The sequence below is a fragment of the Leishmania donovani genome, chromosome 30 (assembly GCF_000227135.1).
Source record: "Leishmania donovani BPK282A1 complete genome, chromosome 30".
Lineage (NCBI taxonomy): Eukaryota > Euglenozoa > Kinetoplastea > Trypanosomatida > Trypanosomatidae > Leishmania > Leishmania donovani.
Genome location: NC_018257.1, coordinates 848610 through 871947, shown reverse-complemented (window position 1 = coordinate 871947; position 23338 = coordinate 848610). Strand labels below are relative to the sequence as shown.

Genomic DNA, 23338 nt, shown 5'->3' with positions numbered 1-23338 from the left:
GGCGCACCGAGACGCTGATGAGCCTCTTGCATCGGCTCCACGGCGCGCGCTGGTGCGCTTTGCGGCAGCAGCGACGGCGGTGCAACGGCGTTCGTGGCGTATTCGCCGCTGCTGCACTGAACCGCGGTGATTTAGTGCTATCGGTACCACTTCGCTACTGCTTCATTACGCAGCTTGACCTTCCACGCGATGGCGGCCGTTCTTCGTCACCTTTGTTGGACAATGTGAAGGGTGCGCGGCACCTGCGCCACTGCAATCGGGGCGTGGCGTTGTTTCCGGAGGCGTGGGTGTGGCTGCAGAGGTTCTCCACTGACGCCCCCGCCGACCGCGTGTCTTTGAGTTCTGCTATCTCGTGCGAAGCAGCGCCGGGGAGCATCGCTGCGGCGCCGTCGGTGATGGCGCTTACTCTCTCCCCGGTCGAGGCCGCCCTCGCTACCTGCGTGGCACTGCGCTACTTCTACGCGCACGCGCTAAACCTTTCAGCGGCAACACGCGTTGCCCATAGTATTGGCCCAGCGCCACACGACTTGTCCGACCGGTTTACTGCCAGCCTGCCGTTCGAGGACTACCTGCAGTGGGGATTGGAGTCCATCTACAGCGACGCCTCCTCCGCGGAGGCACACCTGTGCCTCGAGCAGCTGTCCAGCAACCTCCGTGACGCCATCATGACGCACGCCAGCAACGTGGAGTTCCGCTTTCTCGACGAAGCCCCGTCGTTGTTCGACACGGTGCTTCTGACAAGCCTGTACCTGGTGCGTTCCCGCGTTCTGCGGATGCCGCTACTTTCCAGTACCTCGAACACACCCGATAGCAGCTGTAGTGTCTTTGCGCCGGGGCTGGATGCACTGAATCACTGTGGCACGTCACCGGCCGCCGCGGCGGTGGTGTCGGCGGTGCGGCGCTCCGTTGTCGTGCGTGCACGGCGCCGCATTAGCCGCGGTGAAGAGATTACGCTCGACTATCGACTAGCGGGGGGCGGCAGAGGAGTGAGCCGGGGGCATCCATCTCACAATGGCTCTCTCCTTCGCCAAAGCGTAATATGCATGAACGATGTTTGGGCGGCGCGGTATCTCATGGACTAGCGGGGCTAAACTGCGATGGGGAGGGATTGGGGATGCCGAGGCGTGCTGTGTGATTGAGGGGCCAATCCTGCTTTGAGTCCACCCACGCCCTCGCACGTGCTTCAGACCAGCACACACATACGCGATGGCTGACCTGCAAACGCGAAAGCCAGGAAAAGGAGCGTTGCCTTGCATTCCTTTGCCTCTCATTGACGGAACGCGCGTGCGCGTTCCCCCCCCCCCTCCCTCCCGTCTGCGAGCTGCGGGCGGGTGAAGGGGGACGTTCACGACCGCCAGCGAAATCGTCATGAGCGAACACAATTTGCTTTGTTTAACGTTGCACACGCGAGGGATTGAAAAGGAAAGGAAAGTGACAGAGGCAAAAAAGCAGCCGAGGTGACGAGAAGGCCACACAGACGAGAATACACGAACATGCGTTGCAAGCTCTGAGGGTAGGCGAAGGTGACGGCGACGACAATGACGCACGCTGGTCATGAACGTCGTACACCGCTCTCCCGAGCGGGCCTTCTGTAGTATGTTCTCTGCCCTTGCCTTTTCTTCGCTGTTAACGCCCGCGATTCTCCATACCTGCTTCACTCTTGTCTTCCACGTCCGCCTCCAACTGCTTCTCCACACTTGTTCTCAGTTTCTTCAGATGGTCCACTGTGAAGAATCTCGTCCCCACCCTCCCCCTCTCCTCTACCCCCTCTCTGCTGTTTTTGTTCTCCGTTGCTCATCAGCAGTGCAGCGCACGGCGTAATCGACATATATTTGCGGGACTTCTTGTTGTTACTCGCGAAGCCGATGTGGCCTCTGTTCACTTCACTCTCAACGCGCACCCTCTCTGTTCGCATCTCGTAATAACGGTATACCTCTACATTCGCATGCACGCAAAGGTTCTTGGGCCGCTGGCGGGTAGCCGCATTCAGGCGGCGCATAAGTTTCCGCAGCTGCGTCTGCAGCCGACGCAGCACCGGCTCATGACGCGGCGTCGGCAGTGCAATCTGCCACTGCGACTCTTCCACCCCAGCAGCGTCGACTTCGCCAGGCATGAGCTGGAGGCCGGCCGCATCGTGGAGGTCCGCCGAGATGACAACTCGCTGGTAGCACTCGGCTTCTACGAGCCGCATCTGAAGCGAGTGGATGTGTTCGACATGACAGCGAGCTTGGCCGCGATGCTGCCGGCGATCAGCGAAGACTTTTTTATGGCCCGCGTGCACGAGGCATGGGAGCGACGCCGGCGCATTCTTCCGCAGACACAGAGCAACACGTACCGCGTCGTCAACGGCTACGCTGATAGTCTGCCGTCTCTCTTTGTGGACGTTTTCTCTGAGTGCTTCGTGCGCGTTGTGGCAACGTCATTCGGGGCGGAGAGGCTAGTGACACCCCTGTTGGATTTCCTGTCTCGTCGCGGCGCTGAGGATGTGCTCTTGGACACTCCGACTCTCGGTGATACAGCGCGGGTGTCGATCGTCACGCCCACCATCTCGCTCCCGCAGCTGTACGTGGAGGGCGGTGTGAGTCACCTCTGGCTGAGACCCGACATGCGGATGCCGTCAACGGAAAACTTGTTTCTCATCAACCCTGCACACCGCCGCACCCGCCGCATGATGCGCGATGTGGGGAAGGGGAAGCGCGTCCTCACAATCTACGACCGCAGCGGGTCGGCCGCGATGAACGCGGTCATGACGGCAAAGCACGTCACCGTCCTCCACCGCGAGGAGACGTCGCTGGAGTGGGCGCGGGCAAACCTAATTTGCAACCACTCCGCCTCTGTGTTCAAGACCTGCGAGACCGTCTGCTGCGACCCTGCCGAGCTGCGTGTACGACACCAGCAAGATGTTGTGTACATCGAGTGCCACCCCAAGTTCCTCAGTACCAGCAATCAGTGGGCGGAGCTCGTGCGTTCGCTTGCAAACAACAAAGTGATTGGCGTTGGCACGATGCTCATCGTGGCCCAGGAAGAGGCGCCGCTTGGTGTGCACGACCTCCTGCCCCGTCGCAAGGTTTTCTATGGCGGTGACGAGAGCAAAGCCAATCAGGATTGCCCGATGAAGCGCCGTCCCCTCGCAGATGCACTGCGCAACGCGCTGGAGAAGTGCCATCTGCGTCTCAAGTTTCTACGCGCCTTCTCTGTCGCCTGCGACCACCCGTTGCTGCCGGAGTCGGAGAGCGCGTCCTTCTCGCAAGTCTACCTCATCGAGGGCCCTGCGCTGGAGCAGGTCTTCCGTGTGCCAACTTCGAGCCACAGGAAAGTGCGCACCGATGAGGCGACGTAAGTACAGGGTACTAGCTCTTCGCTGTCTGACCTCCCATCGGCGCTGCCGTTGTGGATGCTGAACGCCGATGAAGGAAAAATGGTGGAAGGAGGATCATTAATGGAACGGTGTGCGGTCAGGGGAGGCGGACCCGTTTTTAGCTCGCTGCGCCTTGATCGCAGTTTCGGAGTTTTGTGGTTGTCGTCGCTGGCGCCTCTCTTTGCGCACTCGCTGCTGACGGGGCTCCGCCAAAGTACGGATTATCCGTCGTGGCCGCGTACGAACCCTCCCCCTCCCTCCCTCCCTCCGTTCCTCCCTCCTCACTCCACCCCACCACCACCACCACCACCACCCCGAAAAAGCAAAACGAATGATACAGGCAGAAGAGTTACCCTTGCCGCTGAAGTCTTCTTACACTGCTTGCTCGGTAGGTAAGTTGGGGTCACTGTACCTTGTCACACACTGGAGTCCACCCGCCCCCACCCCCTCCCTCTCTTCCCCGCCTTCCCCATGGCGCCATCGGAGGTTGTGTTTTCGTCGACAAGCTGTTCATTCCCCTTGCTTGTTGCTCTCACGCGTGCTCTCCCCCTCTGTAATTCGACTCCTCTTCCCGCTCCACGAACTGTGGACAACTGAAAAAGTGACAGACGCGCACGCTCTTGAGAGGTTTCTCCCTCCGCCCGTCGTGCACCCTTCCATGACGGACTGGAGGGCGGAGGCGTCTCGGGTTATCAAAGCCTTCGATGACGCGCTTGGACGACCACCCTTTCCTGTCAACGCCCCAGATGACCTTGTCAGCAAGGCCCAAGCGGTGCAAGGGACACTTGGCACCGTCGCCGCGGCCGGCAAGCTCGAGTCCCTTGAGGGGGTGAGCGAGGTGACCACAACGTTGCCCATCCTTTGCGCTTCGCTCAAGGAGGGCACGCCGAACCACACACCATGTCTGCGGCTTTATCGTCCACTGCTGCTGGCGGCCGCCCACGCCAGCTCACTATCCACCTATCCCATCTCGTACCTTCTACGGGATGCAGAGCAGGTGCTGGCTCCTCAAGAGGTGCCTTCACTGAGCGGCTCATCTGTGGCGTGCACCCTCGCCAGAGCTTCGACGGCGGCGTCGAGGGAAGTCGACGGCGACGACGCAGAGGTGGAGAAGGAGGTGACGCTCTTTACATTCATGGCGCTCACTCACTCTTTGACGCCGGCCTACATGCGCCGCTTTCTTCGCTTAGGGGCGCTCGAGCCCCCCGCTGCTGGGAACGCTGCCAATAGCAAACCTGGGAAAGGCAAAGGAGGCGCCTCACATGCCGGCGATACCGACAAGAAGGCGCATCCTTCTTCTCCATCTACCACCGCGTCTGGCGCCAATCGGGCAGGTGAAGTTGGCGGTGGCTACTCCGCTGTGCCGTGTGCCCTCTTGCACTCCATGATCGAAGCGCCGCTCTCTGAGGAGTGTCGTGCCGTTTTCGAGTCCTTCGTCGACAACACAGCTAAATTTCTGGCCTGCGTCGCCGGAGACGGGGAGCTGGCGCGGCGCATCTTGGATGTCTACGCGGGCCACCTCGTTCCGAAGCTGAAGCCGTCTTCGCTGCTCCCCTGCCTCGACGCACCACTGCTGGACTACTTCGTGGACGTTGTCGCAGCCTCGCAGCGCGCTGGGCATACTACCTTGCTCTCTAGCCGCGAGCTTCGCGACGTAGCGCTTCGCGCGTGGGACGCAGCGCGCCTCCGCCGACTTGGCTGCGCAGCAGTGTCGCGGTCTATCGGCACCGAGGACGCCACGGCGAGTTTGCTGGTGTACGTATTTCTCTACCTCATCTACTGCGACCTCGGCTCGGACGAAACCCCAACGACTCCCCCGCCGTCTCAGCCAGATACTGCGGCGACGGAGCCACGCCTGTCGGTGACGGAATCGCACTTGATTGCTGCCGTCTGCAAGGCAAGCAAGGCGGTCTTTCTCGCCGACAGAGCGCCGGCGTCATGCGCGTCTGTGTCCTCGGCGTACGTGCAGTCCGAGCTGGGTGTTCTCCTGGTGGAAGGGAGCGCTCTGCCGATGGCGCTGGCGCCTCTGCAGGTCTTTGGGGATCTCCTCCTGGCTCGACCGGCCGCAGTGGCGCTCTGGCGGAGAGGACTGGTGCGGCAGCTGGAGTGGGGAACGGAAGACGCCACTTTGATGATGGCGACAGCCACAGCGTCGGCATCATTGGTGGAGGCAAGCGTCGTCAGCGTCCTTGAGGGTGTCCTAAGGGGCGTCCCGAGATCAGATCAAGGTGTCCGCCCATCCACAAAGCATGAACAGGAGTCTGCAAAGGGTGGCGCTGCCAAGTCCAAGCGAAAGCAGAAGAGCGCCGCCGGTCGAAGCGGCAAAGGTTCTCGTATCGATGCCGCATCGAGCTCACCGAATGGGGGGCTGCCGAGTGCTGCAGCAGCAGCCGTTCCAGCGCCTGTTCCTCTCTCGGAGCTGCTCTCTGGCTGCTGCACCTGTCTTCTCTTGACGGCGCTGCTGCGTGCTGGCGCAGAGGCATCACGCGGTGAGGGCGGGAGTTCCGTGGATAGTGTGTGCTATCAAGACGGACATGTGCTTGACTGCGTCGTTCGCGCGTACTCCTATCTCTTGCAGCACCAGTCGCAGCGCCTCAGCGCTGCCTTGTGGCACAAGTTCAGCATATTCACATGCTTCATGTGGCAGTGGGCAATGACAGCGTTGTGCAGAGACACTGAAGGCGGTGGCATGACGTACCTTGCATCTATGAGGACGCTCCTGAGTGCACCGTCGACGATAGCCGTGTTGACCGCTCTCACAGAGGACACCGGCAGCATGTTGTGGCTGTCGCCCCTCTTGCTGCCTTCGTATTTCTTTCTACCATCCACTTCGAATGCGGCTGCAGAGATGCTGTCGCAGGTGTTGTGGGGCTCTCCCTGCCGCGCGCTGTGGATCGCTGTTGTGCGTGCCGCTGCAAGTGGAGAGATCGTGGGAGGAGGAGGGAAGACAGCCGGGCAAGCAGCCAAGACCACTTCTTCGCTGTTGACGCAGCAGTTGCACCCGATCCCCCCCGCCTTTCTGCTCGGTCTGTTGTGCAGTCAGTGGAGCGACCCCATTGTTGCCGACGTCGCGGAGTGCGTTGCCGCCACCACGGTGGGCGCTGGCGACGGCACGGCGCTGGTGGCCAGCCTGATCCGCATGCGCACATCAAGCGCATGCGCCGGTGATGTAGCGCTGCCGCCAACGTGCGGTCTTGCGTTCGAGCGTGCGCCGGCGTCCGCTTCCCAACACGGGCTTCAGCGTTTGCTGGACGAGGTGGAAAGGCTGCAGGAAAAGTACCTCACCGCAGCGAAATCGGCACGGCAGGAGGCGCACGAAGAGGATCACCAACGGATGCAGGAACAGCTGCAGAGCGTTCGCGCACTGGCTGACGCGCACCGTGCTTTTTGCAATACGGCAGAGGCGAAGCGCGCTGCGAGGACTGCTGAGCAGCAGCATGTGCAAGAGGAGCTCCAACGCCGCCGCGCCGCCCATGTCGCACGCCTCCATGACGATGCAGCGGCACTGGAGCGAAAGCGGCAGGTTGCACTCGAAACACTGCGGCGCAAAGCAATGCAGAGCCGTGTAGACGCCGAGGCAGCTCGTCAGCGGCGCTTCGACTCCTATCGGCGCCGCCTGGAGAGCGACTACCGCGTATCAACTTTCCTGGAGCACCTGCAGCTGTCCTCAGCCCGCGTGATGGAGGTTCGGGAGGCTCTGCGGACCGTCATGGACAGCATCACCCCGGATGACCTTCTCGAGTATTTAGTCTCTGGAAAGGCGAAGGTGCCCGCGGACATGCTCGACGGTGATGAGGATGTGAATGCTGCCGATGAGATTGAGGCCAGTGGCGGAAATGTGGACCAGCGAACCGCTCCAAGTACTAAGCGAGCAACAGATCCCCAAGCACCAGTGTCGCCGCCACCACGTCCCCCCGCCACCGGAGAGCGGCGCGACTTCTGGGCAGATGTTATGGACGGAGCCTCGACCAATAGAGGGACTGGCTCCCCAGGTGATGAGGACAGCAGCTATCATCGAATCAGTGAGACCGCTCCAGCGCCGACGATGAGGACGGCAGATGCTAATGTGGCTCCCGCCCCCCACAATCGCTCTTTTCACGCTCGCATCGCGCCGTTGATGGATCTCTTCTGCTACGATGACGGGGACGAGTTTGGTCGTGTCCCTGATATGCTGCCGATCGTTCGCCTGCGTATGGCGTCCCGTGTGTGGCCGGCGCCGCAGGTGCAGTCACTTGGCTTCACCGACGTGCGCGACGCTTTTGAGCGAATGAGAGACCGCGGACTTGTTTGCATCCAAGACGATGTGGCGCAGCTCACCCTTCTCGGCTTTCGCTACCACTACCCGTTTCACGACCCGGATGGGATGCTGGAGGTACACCTGCGCGAGGCACGAGAGCGCGTGCGGGCGTTGGTGGAGGCACGGAAAGGCTGGCGACGCGACAACGCCACCGACGATGAGGGCAGCAAAGGTGGCGAGGACATGGTCGCCAAAGAAGAGGAGGACGAGGAAGATGAGGCGAGTGTGTACCCCAGCGAGGATCGACTTCTGCCAGATGTGGAGTTTGGTATTTAGTGCCGCTTTCGCGCAGTGCTGTCGAGCCTCTCGTGTATCCGTGATGAGGAGGGACGACGTGCCGTGTGCATGCGCGATTGCTGCTATGCTGCACGGCTCGGTGGAGAGGAACGCAGCCGCATCCACGAATACGAAAAGAGCGACCACCACAGCGTAAGGGGGTGACGGCTCGCCTTTGAGGCAGGCGAGATGAGGTGAGGCGAAAAGCCGCCAAGCTTTTCTGGGGTTTTAGTGAAGGTGGGAGAACCTCTGACGTCGCGTTGCCTGCGACCCTCCTCCCCCTCCCCATCCCCCTCCCCCTCGGGAAGGTGTCAGCTTCACCTCGATATGTTGCTGGCGTGATATATGTGCGTGTGCTGCGGTTATATGGATCCTTTGCGCGGGCTTGAGAAGAACGTCTTCATCGTCCCTTTTCACGTTGTCGCTCTTCTTGTTCTTCGCGACGCGACCCCTCTCTCGTTTTCGCCATTCCGTCTTCGCACTCTTTGCCAGTGTCACTGCCACGACGGCCACCCCTCCCCTTCCACACACACACACACACATACTGGAACAACGAGAGCAAGCCCTCCCTCAAAAAAAAAAAAAGATAAGGCTGCGAGCGCTGCTCTCGCTATTTGCACACTGGTAGGCACGGACGTGCATGCATAGAAGGCACAGTCTAGAGGCACCTCTGAATGCTCACACACCCACAGAGGTATCCACACATATTGGCGCACTCATATATCGAGCACCGTCATGACATCACGTATCTTGTCCGTTCGCAAGTCTTTGGTGTACCCTTTAGGGCAGCTGTAAGCTGCGGCGTCCCAGGGAATGCCATCGTCGTCCCCGTCGCCATCGTCAGGGCCACGGCAACCACCGCTGGGCGACAGCGGAAAGCGCCAGTTTAGTACCTTGCCACCGAAGCCACCGGCTGCAGGTGTCGAAGAACCTCAGTCGAGTGACGCGGAGGAACCGATTCCGTTTCTCGCCACCATGTCCATGAACCAGGTCGGCTTCTTGCACGCCCGCAAGTGCACCAGGCGCGACCTCCTCGGTACTTCGCTGGGGAACCGTCCTGCGTCGGGCAATGTGCTCGTCAACGGTGCTTCTCACGGCAACGAAGCATTACCTGTTCCGGAATCACGCTCAGCCACCTCCAAATCCCTCGCATCGGCAGCTTCTGCTCCTCTGGCCCCGATGGCTGAGTCGGAATGTGATGTGACCAACCTCGAGCAGATGCTCATGCAGATCATGGACGCCGCCAAAGCGGCCGCGAGCACGGGCCAGACACCGTCACCTGATTCAGCGCCGCAAAGCGCAGACACGCTTCCGGCGTGTGAGTACCTGCTGCGCACGTGCTTCCATTTCGACACTGGCGCCTTCAAGCCCCGTCAGCAAGAGGTGTGTCTGTCGGTTCTCGCTGGCGTCAGCACGCTCGCCGTGTGCCCCACCGGCTGGGGAAAGTCTCTCTGTTTCCAGTTTCCCATGCTTGTTCATCGTCTGCTGTTTCAATGCCGCTACACGCGGTGGTGCCGGCAAGCTGCGACGGCACCGGCAACCGCGCAGCAGTCAAGCGAAACGGCGGCCAAGGAAGGGCAGACGGCTGCCCCAAGATCTGCCGGCGCTCTGCTAAGCAGCGGCCTACCGGCGCACCTGTTCAGCCGCTTCTGCGTCGTTGTATCTCCTCTCCTCGCGCTTATGGAGGACCAGGCAGAGAAAGTCAACGCCGTTGATCACCTCAGCGCCTTTGTGCTGTCGGGAAAGGTGGGCGCTGACCGGGAGGCACGAGTGCTTGCCCAGCTCGAGTCCCCGGTCTGCCCGCTCGACATTCTGTTTGTGTCGCCGGAGAAGCTCATTGCGAGTGTGCCGCTGCGGCGTCTCTTGCAGACGCAGGCGCACCGGCTGGCGCTGGTATGCGTGGACGAGGTGCACTGTGTGTCCGGCTGGGCCTACGACTTCCGGCCCACCTTCATGTACGTCAGCCGCGTGCTGCAGAGCCCCCTCCTTGGCGACCCAGCGGCACACCCATGTCAGGAGCGGCAGGCAATGTGCGCGAGGGAGGCGCTGGCGGCGGTGCCGTACCTGTGCCTCACCGCGACTGCGACGAAGGCCGTCACGCACGACATCCAAGCCAGCTTCGGTATTGTGCGGACGGTGACGTGCGGCGATCCGTGGCGCGCGAACCTTCGGCTGCAGGTGACGGACCTAGTCGAGCGCCATGCGTCATTTCACCACCTCCCTTCAGCGTCTGGCAACGATGCTGAGGCTCGGGAGCCGTCTGCGCGCGTGACGCAGGACGCGCTCCTAGAGGCGGTACAACAGCTGCCGAAGCCGATGATTGTGTACGTACAAAGCCGTGCAGACGCAGACGCGTTGTCGGGACTGCTTTCCTCCAAATGTGGGCAATCGCATTCGCCGTCGCCATCGGCGGCGTCGGGGACGCGCTCTGGTGTGTTCCACGCCGCGCACTACCCGCTTCCACGCGAGCAGGCCAGCCCAGCCTATGACGCGGAAGGCGAGGGTACGGAGGAGAACCCCAATGACGAGCATGCAGAGGCGCCACGCGCTCCGGAGGTCGCGATGGTGATCCGCCCGTATCACGCCGCGTTGACACAGACGATGCGAAGCGCCACTCAGAGACAGTTTCTGCAAGGCAAGATCGACGTATTGGTGGCCACGATTGCGTTTGGCATGGGCGTCGACAAGGCCAACATCCGCAGCGTCATCCACGCCTCGGCACCGAGCTCGATGGAGTGCTACGTGCAGGAGATTGGCCGGGCGGGCCGCGACGGTGCGCCAAGCATCTGCCGTCTCTTGTACAACCCTTTTGACTTCTACACCCTCCGGTGCCGACTCTGGGGCACGCTGCTCTCGCCGTCCGAGATGCACTCCATCGTGCGTGCGATATTGTCATGTTCTGCCACCCACGTCGGGCAGCGACTCATGCTTGTCTCTGTATCCGCTCTTTCAGCGGAGCTGGGGTTCAGTGAGGAGATCATCGAGACAGTTCTTTTCCTGCTACTCACCACAACTCACGTCAAGGCTCCGCTTGCTGAGGACTTCTCCTCGTGCGCATCCCCTTCTCGTCTACCTGCCCCTTTCAAGAGTGTTTGCGGCGCGTACCCTCTCAGCTACAAGGTTCTACGGGTGCAGGAAGAGGCAGGAAAGGACGGTGATCCGGAGCTGGCGAGTTCAGCCAGCAACGCCACCCTTCACGGCAGAGCAACGCCGTTGAAGCGACGGCGCACTGGCGCCACAGCGGCACTAGGTGGCTCCTCCTCGGCCGTCGCCGGCGTGGGTCTTCTCCTTCGGCAGCTCGGGGCCACTGACGCCGTTCTGGAGCTGTGCCGTGTGACACCAAACATGCCGAACCAGATCGAAATGGCGAACAAGCTGTCGATGCCGCTTTACGAGTTTCAGCAACGCATGCAGGACCTCGTGGAAAGCGGTATCGTAACGGTCGCCAAGTACGGCAGGTCGTCAGCTCTGCTTTTAGAGTTGGCAGACTCGTTCGACGAGGCGGCGAGTCCTGCCGGTCAGCAAGCGCTCGCCTCGCACCTTTTAGCTCTCCATCGCGGTCGTCTGGATGCGCAGGTGGCCGGGCTGCGACGGATGTTCAGCGTCCTTCAACGCCCAACCCACGAAGCCATTGCTGCTGAGCTGAGCAAGGAGCCCGGTTGGTGCGACACGGGGCTCGGCAACGGCCATCGTTCATGGAGGCCGCCAGGTCGGGAGATGGGCAAGCTGAAGGCCGTATCTCTGGTCAACGCCTTTGTCGAAGAGAATCGCCTCCGAATCCATTCCACCTACGAGGCGCTGCGTGCTTTGTTGGGAATTCGCCCAAGGAGTCTTATCCAGCATGGCAAGTACGCAGGGCAGCTCCCCTTGGCTCAGAGCTGGTACGTGAACTCCCCGTACTTTGGGGCGCTGCGCACCTTTGAGCTGTCTTGGGTACTACAGGTGCTTGCGCCCCACCACCTCGAAGCACCAACCCCTGACGCGTGAGGCAGTAGTAACGCTCAGTAGCGTGACGAGAGAGGAGTAAAAGCGAAACCGCTAAACGCATCCCTCCCCCTCCCCAAGACAAAAAAAAACGGCCGAGCCCTGGGGTCAACGAAACACTGCCCATACTGTCCCGCATGGAGCGTGCTCTTTCAGCGCGGAGTGTGTGGTGAATCGACGTAGGTCCGGATTCGTTTGTGCGCCTGCGCTTCTACGCGCGCGCATGTGTGTGTATGACGACTTCTTGGGTACCCCACTCTTCCCATGAGCTTCCTCCTCCTCTTGTGCGTGCGCGGCGTATTTATAAACCATGCCATCTTGCCTTGCCCCTGCTCCCTCTTTACCTTTCCCTCGCCTTCTTTCTTACTGTCCGTGTCCTCCTCTTTTCCCTGTCCTTTGTGTCGTTAGCGGCGAGAGAGCGACGGCAAGAGGGGGCCTACTTTCGCCTGGAAAGTAGGTGTCACTCGGCGAACGCGGCTTGTGAAGGCACGCGGACAAGCCCGACCCACTGCGTGCTGGCTCAGATCGGAGAAGATACGAGCAGCGAAACTCCTTTCCCCCTCTCCGCACGCACACACGCACGTAGTATGGGTGAGGAATGACCAAAGAAGAGAACGAACCCCACAAGTGAGGAGGAAAGGTCGTATGGCAAGAGCAAGATATCAGGAAGGAGCAAGACAAAACAAACAAAATATGAAACATTGGTGGCTGTGCGGGAGGAGGAAGTCGCCTCTGCCCGGCCATTCACGCACACACACACACATATATATACACGCACGTGAATGTGCACGCATAGATGCTGGCGCACTCGCGCTCCGTGAAAAGAGCACTGAGCTCGAATCGCGAGCTCCATGGCTTCATGCCTTGGTTTTCCACCCCCTTTTTGTTTTTTTTTTATGTCCTTGTCATGTCGGTGTCGGCACGGATGCGCGCGGAGCGACACGATGATGCATCGCGTCGTGCGAGACCATTTCTAGTCTTGTGTGTGTGTGTGCGTGTTTGTATGTGTGCTTTTCTCTCTATCTGTGTGTTTGTAGCTGTGAGCGTGAGGGGGTGTTTCGTTCACCCAGCTGCATCGACTGTGAGTGAGCGAGCATAAAGCAGAGCCGAAGCCCTCCATGGGCACCTTCGCCCAGCGCCTGCCGTCGCGCGCACATTAGGTCATTGCATCTGTAGCTCAGAAGGGTGCACGTGTAGGTGATAGCGCCAGAATCATGGCCTGCTCGCCTCAACTCCCAGGACATTCTTCTCGTCAACCGAGTGCAGTGGTGCTCTCCGGCCCAGTGGCTTCATGTGAAGGACGGAGCTGCGGGTAGCAAGGGTGATTCTATGCACGGGTGGCACCCCTCCCCCCGACCCTTTCCCATCCGTCTGTCCATCCCAATGGCATCCTCTCATCACGCCTTTTTTTTTTCCGTGTTTGTTTCTGCGCGACTGCGCATCTCCGGCGGCGTCTCCCCCTTCGCTTTCCCCGTAAACGCGCCCGGAGGGGCGACACGGGCACTCATTTGTGGGTCGCGCAAAGAATCCAGTACGCCGCACACAACACACACACACACAGAGAAGCAGGCATACAGATAGACAGACGACTAATCCAACGGGCTCTCCATTGCTCTTTTTTTTCCTGTATGTGTGTTTTTGAGGGGGAGGGGCCTCTTGTGAGGGTTTGCTTGTCCCCAGCGTCGCCGCGTGTAGACGACATTATTGCCCGATACTCGCGGCGATACAGAAATCTATAAAGTAACCGGGGCTGAACAGCTTGGATGTGAGTCGGTGCCTTTGTTTGGCTTTTGATCTCACGGAGCGAAGAGCAAGCAGTGCGCGAGAAGGGAGCACGCTTGTCATCGCACCCGAGAGGCAGAGCAGGCGGAGTCGGAACAAGCAAACAAGAAGGGGGGACGTCTTTTCCGCTGCTGCTCGACGGATTAGAAGATCAAAAGCTCGGTTGCCTTGCTTCGGTTCGTCCCTGGGCGTCAGGACTCTCTACGCACTCCCTGTACCCTTTCCCTGCACCCGGCTGCAGGAAAGCCCTCTACTCGTGGCATTCGTGCACAGCAGCATGTTCCGTCATCACGGACGTCTCTGTGCGGCGGTGGCGGCTGCAGTGGCCGCAAAAGCGGGTGAGTCAGCAAGCAGCTGCTCCTCTAAATCGTCGTCCCTCATGCACGCGGTGGAGTCTGTTTCGCCGATGCCGGTGTACTTGAAGCCGTCGAGCAGCCCACAGCGCAAGGCGAGCTTTTATTTTCCCCGCATGCGGGAGAAGTGCCCCCCGGACTACGCTTTTCAGCCCAGCTCGCTCGGGACAGCGTTGCCACTGTTCAGTATCACGTCATCCTCGTGCGAGTACTACGCCTTACGGCTGCCGCTCTTGAAGGCTGGGTTCCGCCGCGTCCCTGCAGAGGCTCGCGACGTGGCGAGCAACCTCGTGTGGGGACGCTCGATGCGGTTCTGCGAGATGCTGCGCGACGGCCAGCCGACCCCGTTGCTCGACTTTCCCGCTGCTGATTCGTCTGAGCAGGCAGCCTACATGGACAAGCTTCGCATGATAAACTCTCACCAGCGGTACAACCACTTTCCGCTTAGCCACGCCAACCTCGGCTGCAAGCGAGGGATGGCGGTGAATGTGCGCCGGGCCTTCAAGGATGCCATGCAGCGTGCCACTACGCCAGGAGAGCGGAAGGCGGTGCAGTCGCGCTACAGCTACATGCCACGCACCTGGTTCTATCCACAGGAACGCGAGAGTTTGGTGACTGCCATGAAGGCCGCACCTAGCAATCGGCACTTCATCTGGAAGCCGTCTCGAGGCAGCTGTGGCCGAGGCATCTTGATGTCGCAAGGCGGCACGGCGCACGCGCCGTCGTGGGAGCGCATCATGGAGGAGATTGACTGTAAGGCAGCCTCTAAGGAGACTCGGCGGCTCTTCAGCAGCTACGTTGTGCAGGAGTACATTGAGAATCCTCTTCTTGTGGAGGGTCGGAAGGTGGATCTGCGCCTGTACGTTGCTGTCACATCCTACAACCCACTCACCGTCTACTGGCACGAGGAGGGGCTGGTGCGATTTGCAGCTGAGCCCTATAGCGACGCTACTAGCGCATCATCCTCGAGTATCGACGGTGACGGGATGGAAGTGGGCGACGGAGCCGGTCTACCAGGCGCTCTTACTGGTGGCACGAGCCGCGAAAGCGCTGCTTCTCGCAATAGGGGCGATCACGACAGCGGCAGTGCGGCTCTGTCGGATCACTGCCCAAAGCACATGCACGACCGTTTCCGTCACCTGACAAACTACTCGGTCGGCAGGCGTTACGTTGCCACGCATGGCAACGGCCGTTCCGTGCTATCCTTTCCGACGGAAACCAACGCGGTTGACGGGGATGAAGCCGCACCTGCGCTCAAATGGTCTCTCCAACGGCTGTGGGACTACATTGATGCTGGCGGTGGCAGTACTGTGACGATCGGAACAGGGGTGACACCGGCTCGACGCGCCTCCGATGCGGTGCGCGAGGAAATTGCCCAGCTGATCACGCGCACCTTGATGGCGGTTCGGCCTGTCGTCAACGATGCTGTCCGCCGTGTGCCGATGCCGGGCAGCTACTTTGAGCTCTACGGCTTCGACGTCATGCTCGATGCCAGCCTCAATCCGTTTCTCATTGAAGTCAACACGCTGCCGTCACTTGAGAGCAGCTCGACGTTCGACTACGCCACCAAGACGAACGTGGTGGCTGACCTGCTCAATTTGGCCATGCTAGAGCCGTTCGAGAGGAATATGGCACCAGGTAGCACGCTCTGGAACTCGTCCCAGCTGCGCGAAGACCTACACGGCCCCCTCGCAGCAAAGGATGGGGGGCTTTTCCACGCTGCGGAGACGGGCGACGTCGATGTGGTTGCTTGCGGCAACGCTGCTGTAGCCCGCGAGGACGTGGAGCTGCGCATGAGGGACGAGCTTGCCTACGCCCGCGGCTTCCACCGCATCTTCCCCGCGAAGACGCTTTCAGGGACGTCTTCGCAGCAAATAAAAATGGAAAGCTCAGCCAGCTTCTCGGGCTTGTCAGCACCACCGACTTTGCACCAGCCACTTGACTTGTTGGCGATGTGCTCCTCCTACCTGGCAGACTTGCACGCGTATGAGTCACAGGGCCTTCTCAGCGAGGAGGATACGTGGGCGTTGGCGTCGTGATCTTCTTGTTCTTTTTTGTTTTCTCATGTCCGGTGACGACACTAAACCCATGCGCACGTCTACACGCTCATGCTACTTGTGCGCGAGTACCGCGCTGCGGCATTTTTGCCCGGGCAACGAGAGGCGAAGAGGGAGCATAGCGAGATTGAGGGAAGAGAGTTTTTTTTTTGGGGGGGCCTTGATCTTCCTGAAATGTGCCTACTGTAGCTTGTGTGGTCCTTGCTTCCCTGAAGGGATGCCGACGTCTTTCGGGTGATGCATCTCCCTTCCTGCTCACTCAGCAGCTCTCCGTGTGAACGTTCGCCAGTACGCGTCTCTCTTTGCGCCTGTCAGTCTGTCTCTGATGCTCATCGAAATCGGTGAGCCTGCGCCTCCTTTGCAAGCGAATATGTGGAAGGGTGGGCACGATGATTTTGACAGTGCGGCAGCGCGATGGTGCCGCGAAGGGAGCAGGAAAGGAAGTGGGTATGCCGGTGCAAGACACAGGCACATGCATCGTTCAAGGAGGAAGAGAAGGAGAGGCATTCGATGTTCCGTGGATTCCTAAGTCTCTGCGTGCCACTTTGACTCCAGTCCGCGCTCTCTTGATTTGCTAACGTGCCATGTGATCCCGCGAGGTGGACATCTTTCTTGCCCTTCGCCCTACCGCCGCCCCGCCGCCTTTCCTCGCCCCCCCTCCCCCAACCTCTCTTCTTGTTGTGGTCATGAATGCTGCGATGTGTTCTTACTACTTTTATCTTCCCCATCCCTCATCTTCACAGACACCGCGACCCCTCTTCTGTTCCATCCGTAGACGCGCACCCAATGCGCGCTATCCTCATTCTCAACGCATGCACACCTTCCTTCGAAAACACCGCGTCTCGACGAGGCTTGAAAAAAAAAAAAAAACGATCTGCAGAAAAAGGCAATCCGCAGAAGTCAAATATACGCGTCACCGGTACTCGACTGCCGTTGTCTCTCCCTCTCTGGTGGTGGTGGTGGTGGTGGATGCTAATCCATGTCTCATTCCGTTTTGCGTGTATGCTTCCCTCCTTTCTCCTCCCTTCCCCCGGAAGAGGGCGCCGGAGAGTGCAGAAGCACACATCTGCGTGCTACTACTGGGCTCACCAGTTCACCACAAAACCCTCCTTCCCCCCTCTGTACAGAGGTGACGAAACGTCCTTGCTGTCTTCCTTCCACTAATGCACGTCAGAAGCTTCTGGACCTGATCATGCCACGCTTGGTCACCGTGCACGATGCTCGCAGTTTACTGTGTCTTCGAGGCATCGCGTGTCCTCCGCCATACTTCTCTCCCTCTCTCCCTCTCCCCACTGCACCCGTTCGAACACGCGACGTATCGGCGACAGAAGCAAACGTCGCCGCGTACGCACGGCGGCCACGATGTACTAGGGAGGTTCCAGGCAGACGTGGAACCGCTGTCTGCCGCGCACTATTCCTTTGCCATGTTGTTCTCTCTAGAAAAAAAGGACTACGAAACAAAAAAGCAAGCAGGATACTTTAGAATGAATGCGGACTCTGGCGGCGAGACCAATGGCGAGGCGGGCCCGGCCGCCGCAGCGGTGGCGTCTTTTCCGCAGCTGACGCTTGAGGAGGAGGCTGAACTGCTGGCCAAGTACGGCGCCGAGGGACCCTACGACGACTACCTTGAGTGGGCAGCACCGAGTCAGTTTAAATCGCAGATGGGCGACGGCCATGTCTTTCTTACGGGTGCGGCGTCCGACGACGACGACGACGTAGGCGATCACGCTGCTGCCGCAGACTCCTGCCGCCATGGCAACGCAATTGCACCAAGGCGTGGCCGCGAACATGCACACAGGGACCCGCTGCGATTGTATCTCCACGAGAAGTTTCCTTCCCTCATGTTTCTGGACAGAACTACACCAGCGTCGCTGATGGAGACCGTTACGGACACCCTAGACGCTCTCGAGAACCTGAGCAACGCCGATGGGCGCCAAAGAGAACGAGCAGAGGGCCACGCGTCAACGCTGCCACTTACCGGATTCACGCGGTCTCCCGCTGTGGAGCGGCATGCTGCCGTCTTGCGAAGCGGAAAAGAGTGGGCACGCCGTGCGAGTATAGCTGTTCAGGGCGCGTCTATCACTTCGATGGCATCGCACTTGTTTGTGCCGGACACGCATGACGCACCTTTGGCGCGCCGTGGTGATTGTTCCCCCATGAAAGCAGCGGGCGCGCCTGCATGCACCGAGGATATCGAGTTTCACCGCCTCGTTGAATCAACGGAGCAGCTGCTCGCCAAAGCAACGGAGGCACTGAAGGCATGCTCCGCGGAGGCGTGCGACAAGGAAGCAGACGACATAGCGCACGCCGTGCGCAAGCAGCAAGAGCGCGAGGCGCTGCTTACCGAGGATGCGCTAGATGTGTATTTCGACAGGATGGAGGTGCTGAACGGGGACGAAGACGACGAGGAGGCAGTGCAGCTGCTTCGTCGTGCTCGCGAGGGACGTGCACGGCTCCGTGCCGCCCTAGCGCTGCGTACAGTGGACACACCTGCAAGCGACATTTGTGCGGGGTATGATGAAGTGGAGATGGCACCGTGCGCCGAAGATGTCGACGCGGACGCGCCGTCACTGTTTTCCCTAACGCCGGGCCTTCCGTATCTTTGCGCATTCGAGATGGAGCTCCCGCTTTCGCAGACGGTAGCGGCTCAGCCGCTGCCTGGCAGCAACGGCGCTGTGGTGCGGGCACCAGCGGCGCATCCCGGGATCCGCAGTGGAGCGCAGGCGGTGCCAGAGGCGGTGGGCCCGCCGACCGACTTTACAACTGAGGAAGAGAAGTCCGTGTCGCTTCCGCAGCTGCTCACGAGAAGCACGGAGGTACTTGCATTGATCGCAGACGCGGAGCTCCGCGATGCTCAGATGCAGCTGGACGCCGCGGCGTCAAGAGAGGCACACGTGCGAGCGTGTCGGCCCGGTAGTCCTGCGCGAAGAGGAATGGCGCAGACAACGCTGCAGAGAGACGACCGAAGCGCACTCGGCCTTGCAACGCTTCCGTCGTTTGTGCAGCAGCTCGACATACTCCTCTCTCCCACACGAGAGGAGCAACATTACCGTGGGGCAGCTCCAACGCGGTCGCTTCAGCCGGATACCCAGGTAGGCCTCGACGATGGCGCCAACGCCGCTCTGGAGCAGCAAGGCGGAGGTAGCAATGGTGCAGCCGAGTCCGTGTCGCTTGTGAACACTTCGCTAGAACGAATTCGCCGGCAGGCGGCACTAGAGTCTTTTCTTGTAGACCGCGAGGCCACTGAGGGTCACCGCATGCGCATCGAAGATGAGCTGGTGGAGCGCGAGATTCGTGCCTGTGCAGATCGTCTCACTTGGTACGCAGAGCAGCGTACTACGTTGGCACAGTCTGCTGTGCAGGCGGCGGGGCGCCTTTGCGAGACAGAGAGAGCCGCATACGCCGAGCTCCTCGCCGCCGCCAACAAGGACAGAGCGCTGGCGCAGCAGTCACAGGAACTGCGACGCCTCCAAGAAACGGAGAAGCTGGTGTACACACTCATCTTAGAGTGGGAGGTGCAACGGGAGAAGCTGTTGCAGGAGGAGGCACTATCGCTTCGGTCGTTGCGTCGCGACGCAGAAGAGGAAGAGCAGCGTGCTCGAATCGCCACCCGGAAACGCGTGGATGGCGAGATAGCCGCTGCAAAGAAAGCCATGGTGCAGCTTCGCGCCGTCTTTGAGCAGCAGCGTGTACGGCCAGGTCCACGGACACTGCAAGGCGAAAATGACGCGCCTGCAGCTGACACCGCGATGTCTCTGGGGGAGAACCCACTGCGCGAGAGCCAATGGTATGCTTGGCGGATCGCGCCGTTGCTCAGAGAACGAGCCGCATTGCTGCGCTGGGCCTCGACGCAGCAAAAGGTACTCGAGAGCGTCCGCAGTCTTCTTGTAGAGGCTGAGGGCCATTACCGCGCTCATGCCAAGGGTGCTGCTGAGAGTCTCAACAGCACCGAAACTCCAGCCTCTGTGGTGGTGCTCCCGGAGAATCCCCCTGTAGTGGAGGAGCACGGTATGTCCGTCGGGCACACCGCCGCGGATGCTCGAGTGCTGGACGCCGACGCATTTGTGAGGCTGCTCTGGCCGTCGCTCCACGCTGTGGTACGCAACCCACGGCGGGCACCCCAGCACCTGGCGAAGCTCGTGCTCTCCCTCGAAGACCTGCAGCAGGTAGACTGGGGCCAGCTGCGTCAGCTCAGCCTCAGCGCTGCCCAAGGTGCAAGGGCACAGCGCGAACCCGAAGCCGCGGTTTCGGTCGCGCGTGTGGTGAAGGAGTTGGATTTAAGCGGCAATCCTCTGCGGCAATTCGATGTCGTGGAGGCTGTCCGCACCTTTTCCTCATTGCAGTCGCTCAGCGTTTCTCATGCACAACTGCATACCCTGGCCGCATCAGGCGCGACAGCCACGACAGGCAAAGTGCACGCGGCGGGATCGCCCGACCAGCGCCTCCTCTCTGCCGCCAGCGCTGCCTCTTCTCGCTCCTCGCACCTGCGCCACGTAGCGGCGGCCCGCAACCACGCGCTGGCGGCGCAGGTTCACCTGCTGTCTCTTAGCGTCTCCTCCAATAATCTTGCTTCGCTCACGCCGCTGGGTACGCTCGCCTCTTCCTCCCTGGTTCGCTGCACGGCCACAGAGAACAAGTTGACTACCCTTGACTCCCTTAGTGGCTGCGTGCAGCTGCGCGAGCTGTCAGCAGCTCATAACCGACTGACTGATGTGCGAGCCGCCAGCACGATGCCGCTGCTGCGCGAGCTGGATGTGGGGAACAACGAACTCGCAACATTGACTGCAAGAGCAGATGGAGGTGGAGATGAAGGTACATCGAGCTCGCCCATGCTGCTCAGCAAGCTGTGCGCCTCGCACAATCCACTGCGTGCGCTTCCAACGAGTCAGTACGTCTACCCCTGCTTAACGCAGCTGTTTGTGAATCACACCAAGCTCACCTCCCTTGGCGCTGCCACCCTCGGGTGGTTTCCGATGCTGGCGGTGCTGCAGGCCGAGGGTAATGAGATCAGCGACATTAGCGGAGTGCAGCACTGCCCGCGGCTGAGGTCGCTGAGGCTATCGCACAATCGGCTTGCCTCTCTAAGCGGACTAGAGCCGCTGAGATGCTGCACGCGGCTGCAGGTGCTTGATCTAACGGGGAATCCGTGTCTGGTCGAGGACTCCAATGATGCCCAAATTGCCGCGGCGGTGACTCGTGCACTATACGAACTCTCGCCGTCTTTGGAGGTACTGAACAACCGCCCTCGGGAACGCGCTCGTGAGCTGCGACGAATGCCGGAGTCCCACTCGCCATCTACGCATGCACCGACAACAGGGACAGAGGTAGGCGACAATCGGGACGGCGGATGGCACGCCGACGCTGCTCTTGCTGCGTGCGTCACGTCGTCGTCGCGATACCTCCCTGCTACTCCCCAGCTATACCGAGAGGTCTTTGCCGCCCTGTGCTGGGATGCACAGCTGCAGCACGTGCTGGAGGAGAAGGAGCTGCGCGAGGCGTACGCACAGCGTCCGTTGAACCGCGCTAAGGGCTGGGAGCTAACCGCCTCTGACGCTGCTGCTGCTGTTGCTGTTGCTTGTGCGGAACGCGACGGCGATCAGCCACCGAGTAATCACGGTGCTGCAGCAGTTGCGGATCTGAACGCGGTAACGGCGGCACAAATTCACGTTCGCGCAGCGGAGCACCAGCGTCACGTGGAACACTACCGGGTCGACGCCGCGACGGTGTCTGAGTGGATCAACCTGTCTCCTCGTCCCCCTTCAGCGGCGCTTGCTGTGCCTGCGGAGGGTGACCCGCTAGCAAACGCGCACGTGCGTAACTTTTCCTACAAGCAGCAGCAGCAAGACCACATCACCCTTCTCGCTCGCGCATATCTTACGGAGTGGCTGCACGGCCGCGTACTCGTTCGACGGGCTCGCCTCGAGCTGGCCCGTCTGCGGCTCGCGTACCGGCAGTCCCGGGCGCGCCAGGAGGAGCTTGCCGTCCAGCGCATCCAGCCAGTCTGGCGTGGCGCGGCGTTGCGCTCACGGCTGCAGCGTTTTTTGCACCCAGAGCTGGCCGGCAAAGGCGAGAAGATCGACGTCGATGACTTTCCCAAGGTCAACGTGGACGACTGGCTCGTCGATAACGCCGCTGCTCTGGCGCCGGTGGAGGTGCTCTTCCATGACGTGGTGGAATCGGCGCGTGGTCTGGCCCCCGTGCCGTTCGACATTTCGGAGATGACGACCTCGCCCGCTGTGGCTGCAAACAGTGGTGCATCGCCACCGCCAGTCTCCACCAGCTTCACCCGTGCACTCCCAAATGACGCTCCGCCGCAGAACGGGGTGGCCAGCGGCCACGCCGCACCGCAGCGCATCGCTGAGGAGCCGCCGGGTGGCGAGGTCGCGGTGGTTGGTAAGCTGAGGAGTAGCGGTTCAACTCTGGCTGAGCAGTGGGGTCCCCTTGTAGCGGCGCAGATCCGAAAGAGGCGGCAAAAGCTTGCTCGCTCGCACCAGCAGCACGTGCGCGAGGAATTCCTTCAGGACCCGCTGCGTGTAAAGCGGGAGGCGCGAGAGGATCGTGCGCAGCAGCGGCCCAAGTAGTAGGATGCCCCTGATCCGCAGGTGTACCCTCTTCACTGTCCGCCGCAGCAGTCCCGGCGGAGATGAAAAGAGTTGCGCTCCCCACCGCTGCCCTGCGCTTTGCCCCTCTTGGCCAAGCGGGATTCGCTGTGACTCTGCCCTTCTCCGCGACTACGTGCGCACGCTGTGGGGGGTGGGGGGAGGGGAAGGGGGAGGCACACGTCTTCCATGGGGTCGTTGGCAAGTTTGTGCACTACGTATGCATTGGAAAAAGCACACCAACATGGAGGATAACGGAAGCGGAAGTGGCGTGGAACGCCTGGCTGCACTACTGCATCTGTGTTGAAAACGTTGGACTCGCTGTGTTGGCAAAGGAGAGCGTGCCGACTCCGGGAGGAATAGCTTGTTGACTCATCTCGTGGAGGCTGCCTAGAGAAGAAACAGCGAGGCATGGACGTTGCGAGCACGCCACGACTCCTCCGAAGGAGATGGCAGCCGTTTTGCCACTGCCTGTTCTCCCTCGAAGTGTGGCATTCCTTGTTCGCCAATCAGGGGCGCGCACACGGGCGGCGCCGACCTTCACGAAGGATGCAGGCTGTGGATGCTTTGGCTCCGGAAGAGGCACTTCTCATCCTCCGCCCCCCCTTGACATCCCCGTCTTTGCCTCTTTT

The 23338-nt window shown here is 60.7% G+C and overlaps 6 protein-coding genes across 6 annotated transcripts; all 6 read left to right on the top strand.

The window, feature by feature from the left end:
* Positions 1-17: 17 nt before the first annotated feature.
* LDBPK_302330 (hypothetical protein, conserved) lies at positions 18-1082 on the top strand (the record flags this gene model as incomplete). Its single annotated transcript, XM_003862897.1, has 1 exon — positions 18-1082. One exon carries the CDS (start codon positions 18-20, stop codon positions 1080-1082), a length of 1065 nt encoding a protein of 354 aa, XP_003862945.1.
* Positions 1083-1945: 863 nt separating this feature from the next.
* On the top strand, positions 1946-3340 carry LDBPK_302320 (hypothetical protein, conserved; the record flags this gene model as incomplete). Its single annotated transcript, XM_003862896.1, has 1 exon — positions 1946-3340. One exon carries the CDS (start codon positions 1946-1948, stop codon positions 3338-3340), a length of 1395 nt encoding a protein of 464 aa, XP_003862944.1.
* Positions 3341-4016: 676 nt separating this feature from the next.
* On the top strand, positions 4017-7931 carry LDBPK_302310 (hypothetical protein, conserved; the record flags this gene model as incomplete). Its single annotated transcript, XM_003862895.1, has 1 exon — positions 4017-7931. The coding sequence occupies one exon, from the start codon at positions 4017-4019 to the stop codon at positions 7929-7931; it is 3915 nt and encodes a 1304-aa protein (XP_003862943.1).
* Positions 7932-8906: 975 nt separating this feature from the next.
* On the top strand, positions 8907-11918 carry LDBPK_302300 (ATP-dependent DEAD/H DNA helicase recQ family-like protein; the record flags this gene model as incomplete). The annotated part of the gene is made up of 1 exon (XM_003862894.1): positions 8907-11918. One exon carries the CDS (start codon positions 8907-8909, stop codon positions 11916-11918), a length of 3012 nt encoding a protein of 1003 aa, XP_003862942.1.
* Positions 11919-13974: 2056 nt separating this feature from the next.
* LDBPK_302290 (tubulin-tyrosine ligase-like protein) lies at positions 13975-16089 on the top strand (the record flags this gene model as incomplete). The annotated part of the gene is made up of 1 exon (XM_003862893.1): positions 13975-16089. The coding sequence occupies one exon, from the start codon at positions 13975-13977 to the stop codon at positions 16087-16089; it is 2115 nt and encodes a 704-aa protein (XP_003862941.1).
* A 1210-nt stretch (positions 16090-17299) lies between these two features.
* LDBPK_302280 (hypothetical protein, conserved) lies at positions 17300-17590 on the top strand (the record flags this gene model as incomplete). Its single annotated transcript, XM_003862892.1, has 1 exon — positions 17300-17590. The coding sequence occupies one exon, from the start codon at positions 17300-17302 to the stop codon at positions 17588-17590; it is 291 nt and encodes a 96-aa protein (XP_003862940.1).
* Positions 17591-23338: the final 5748 nt, after the last annotated feature.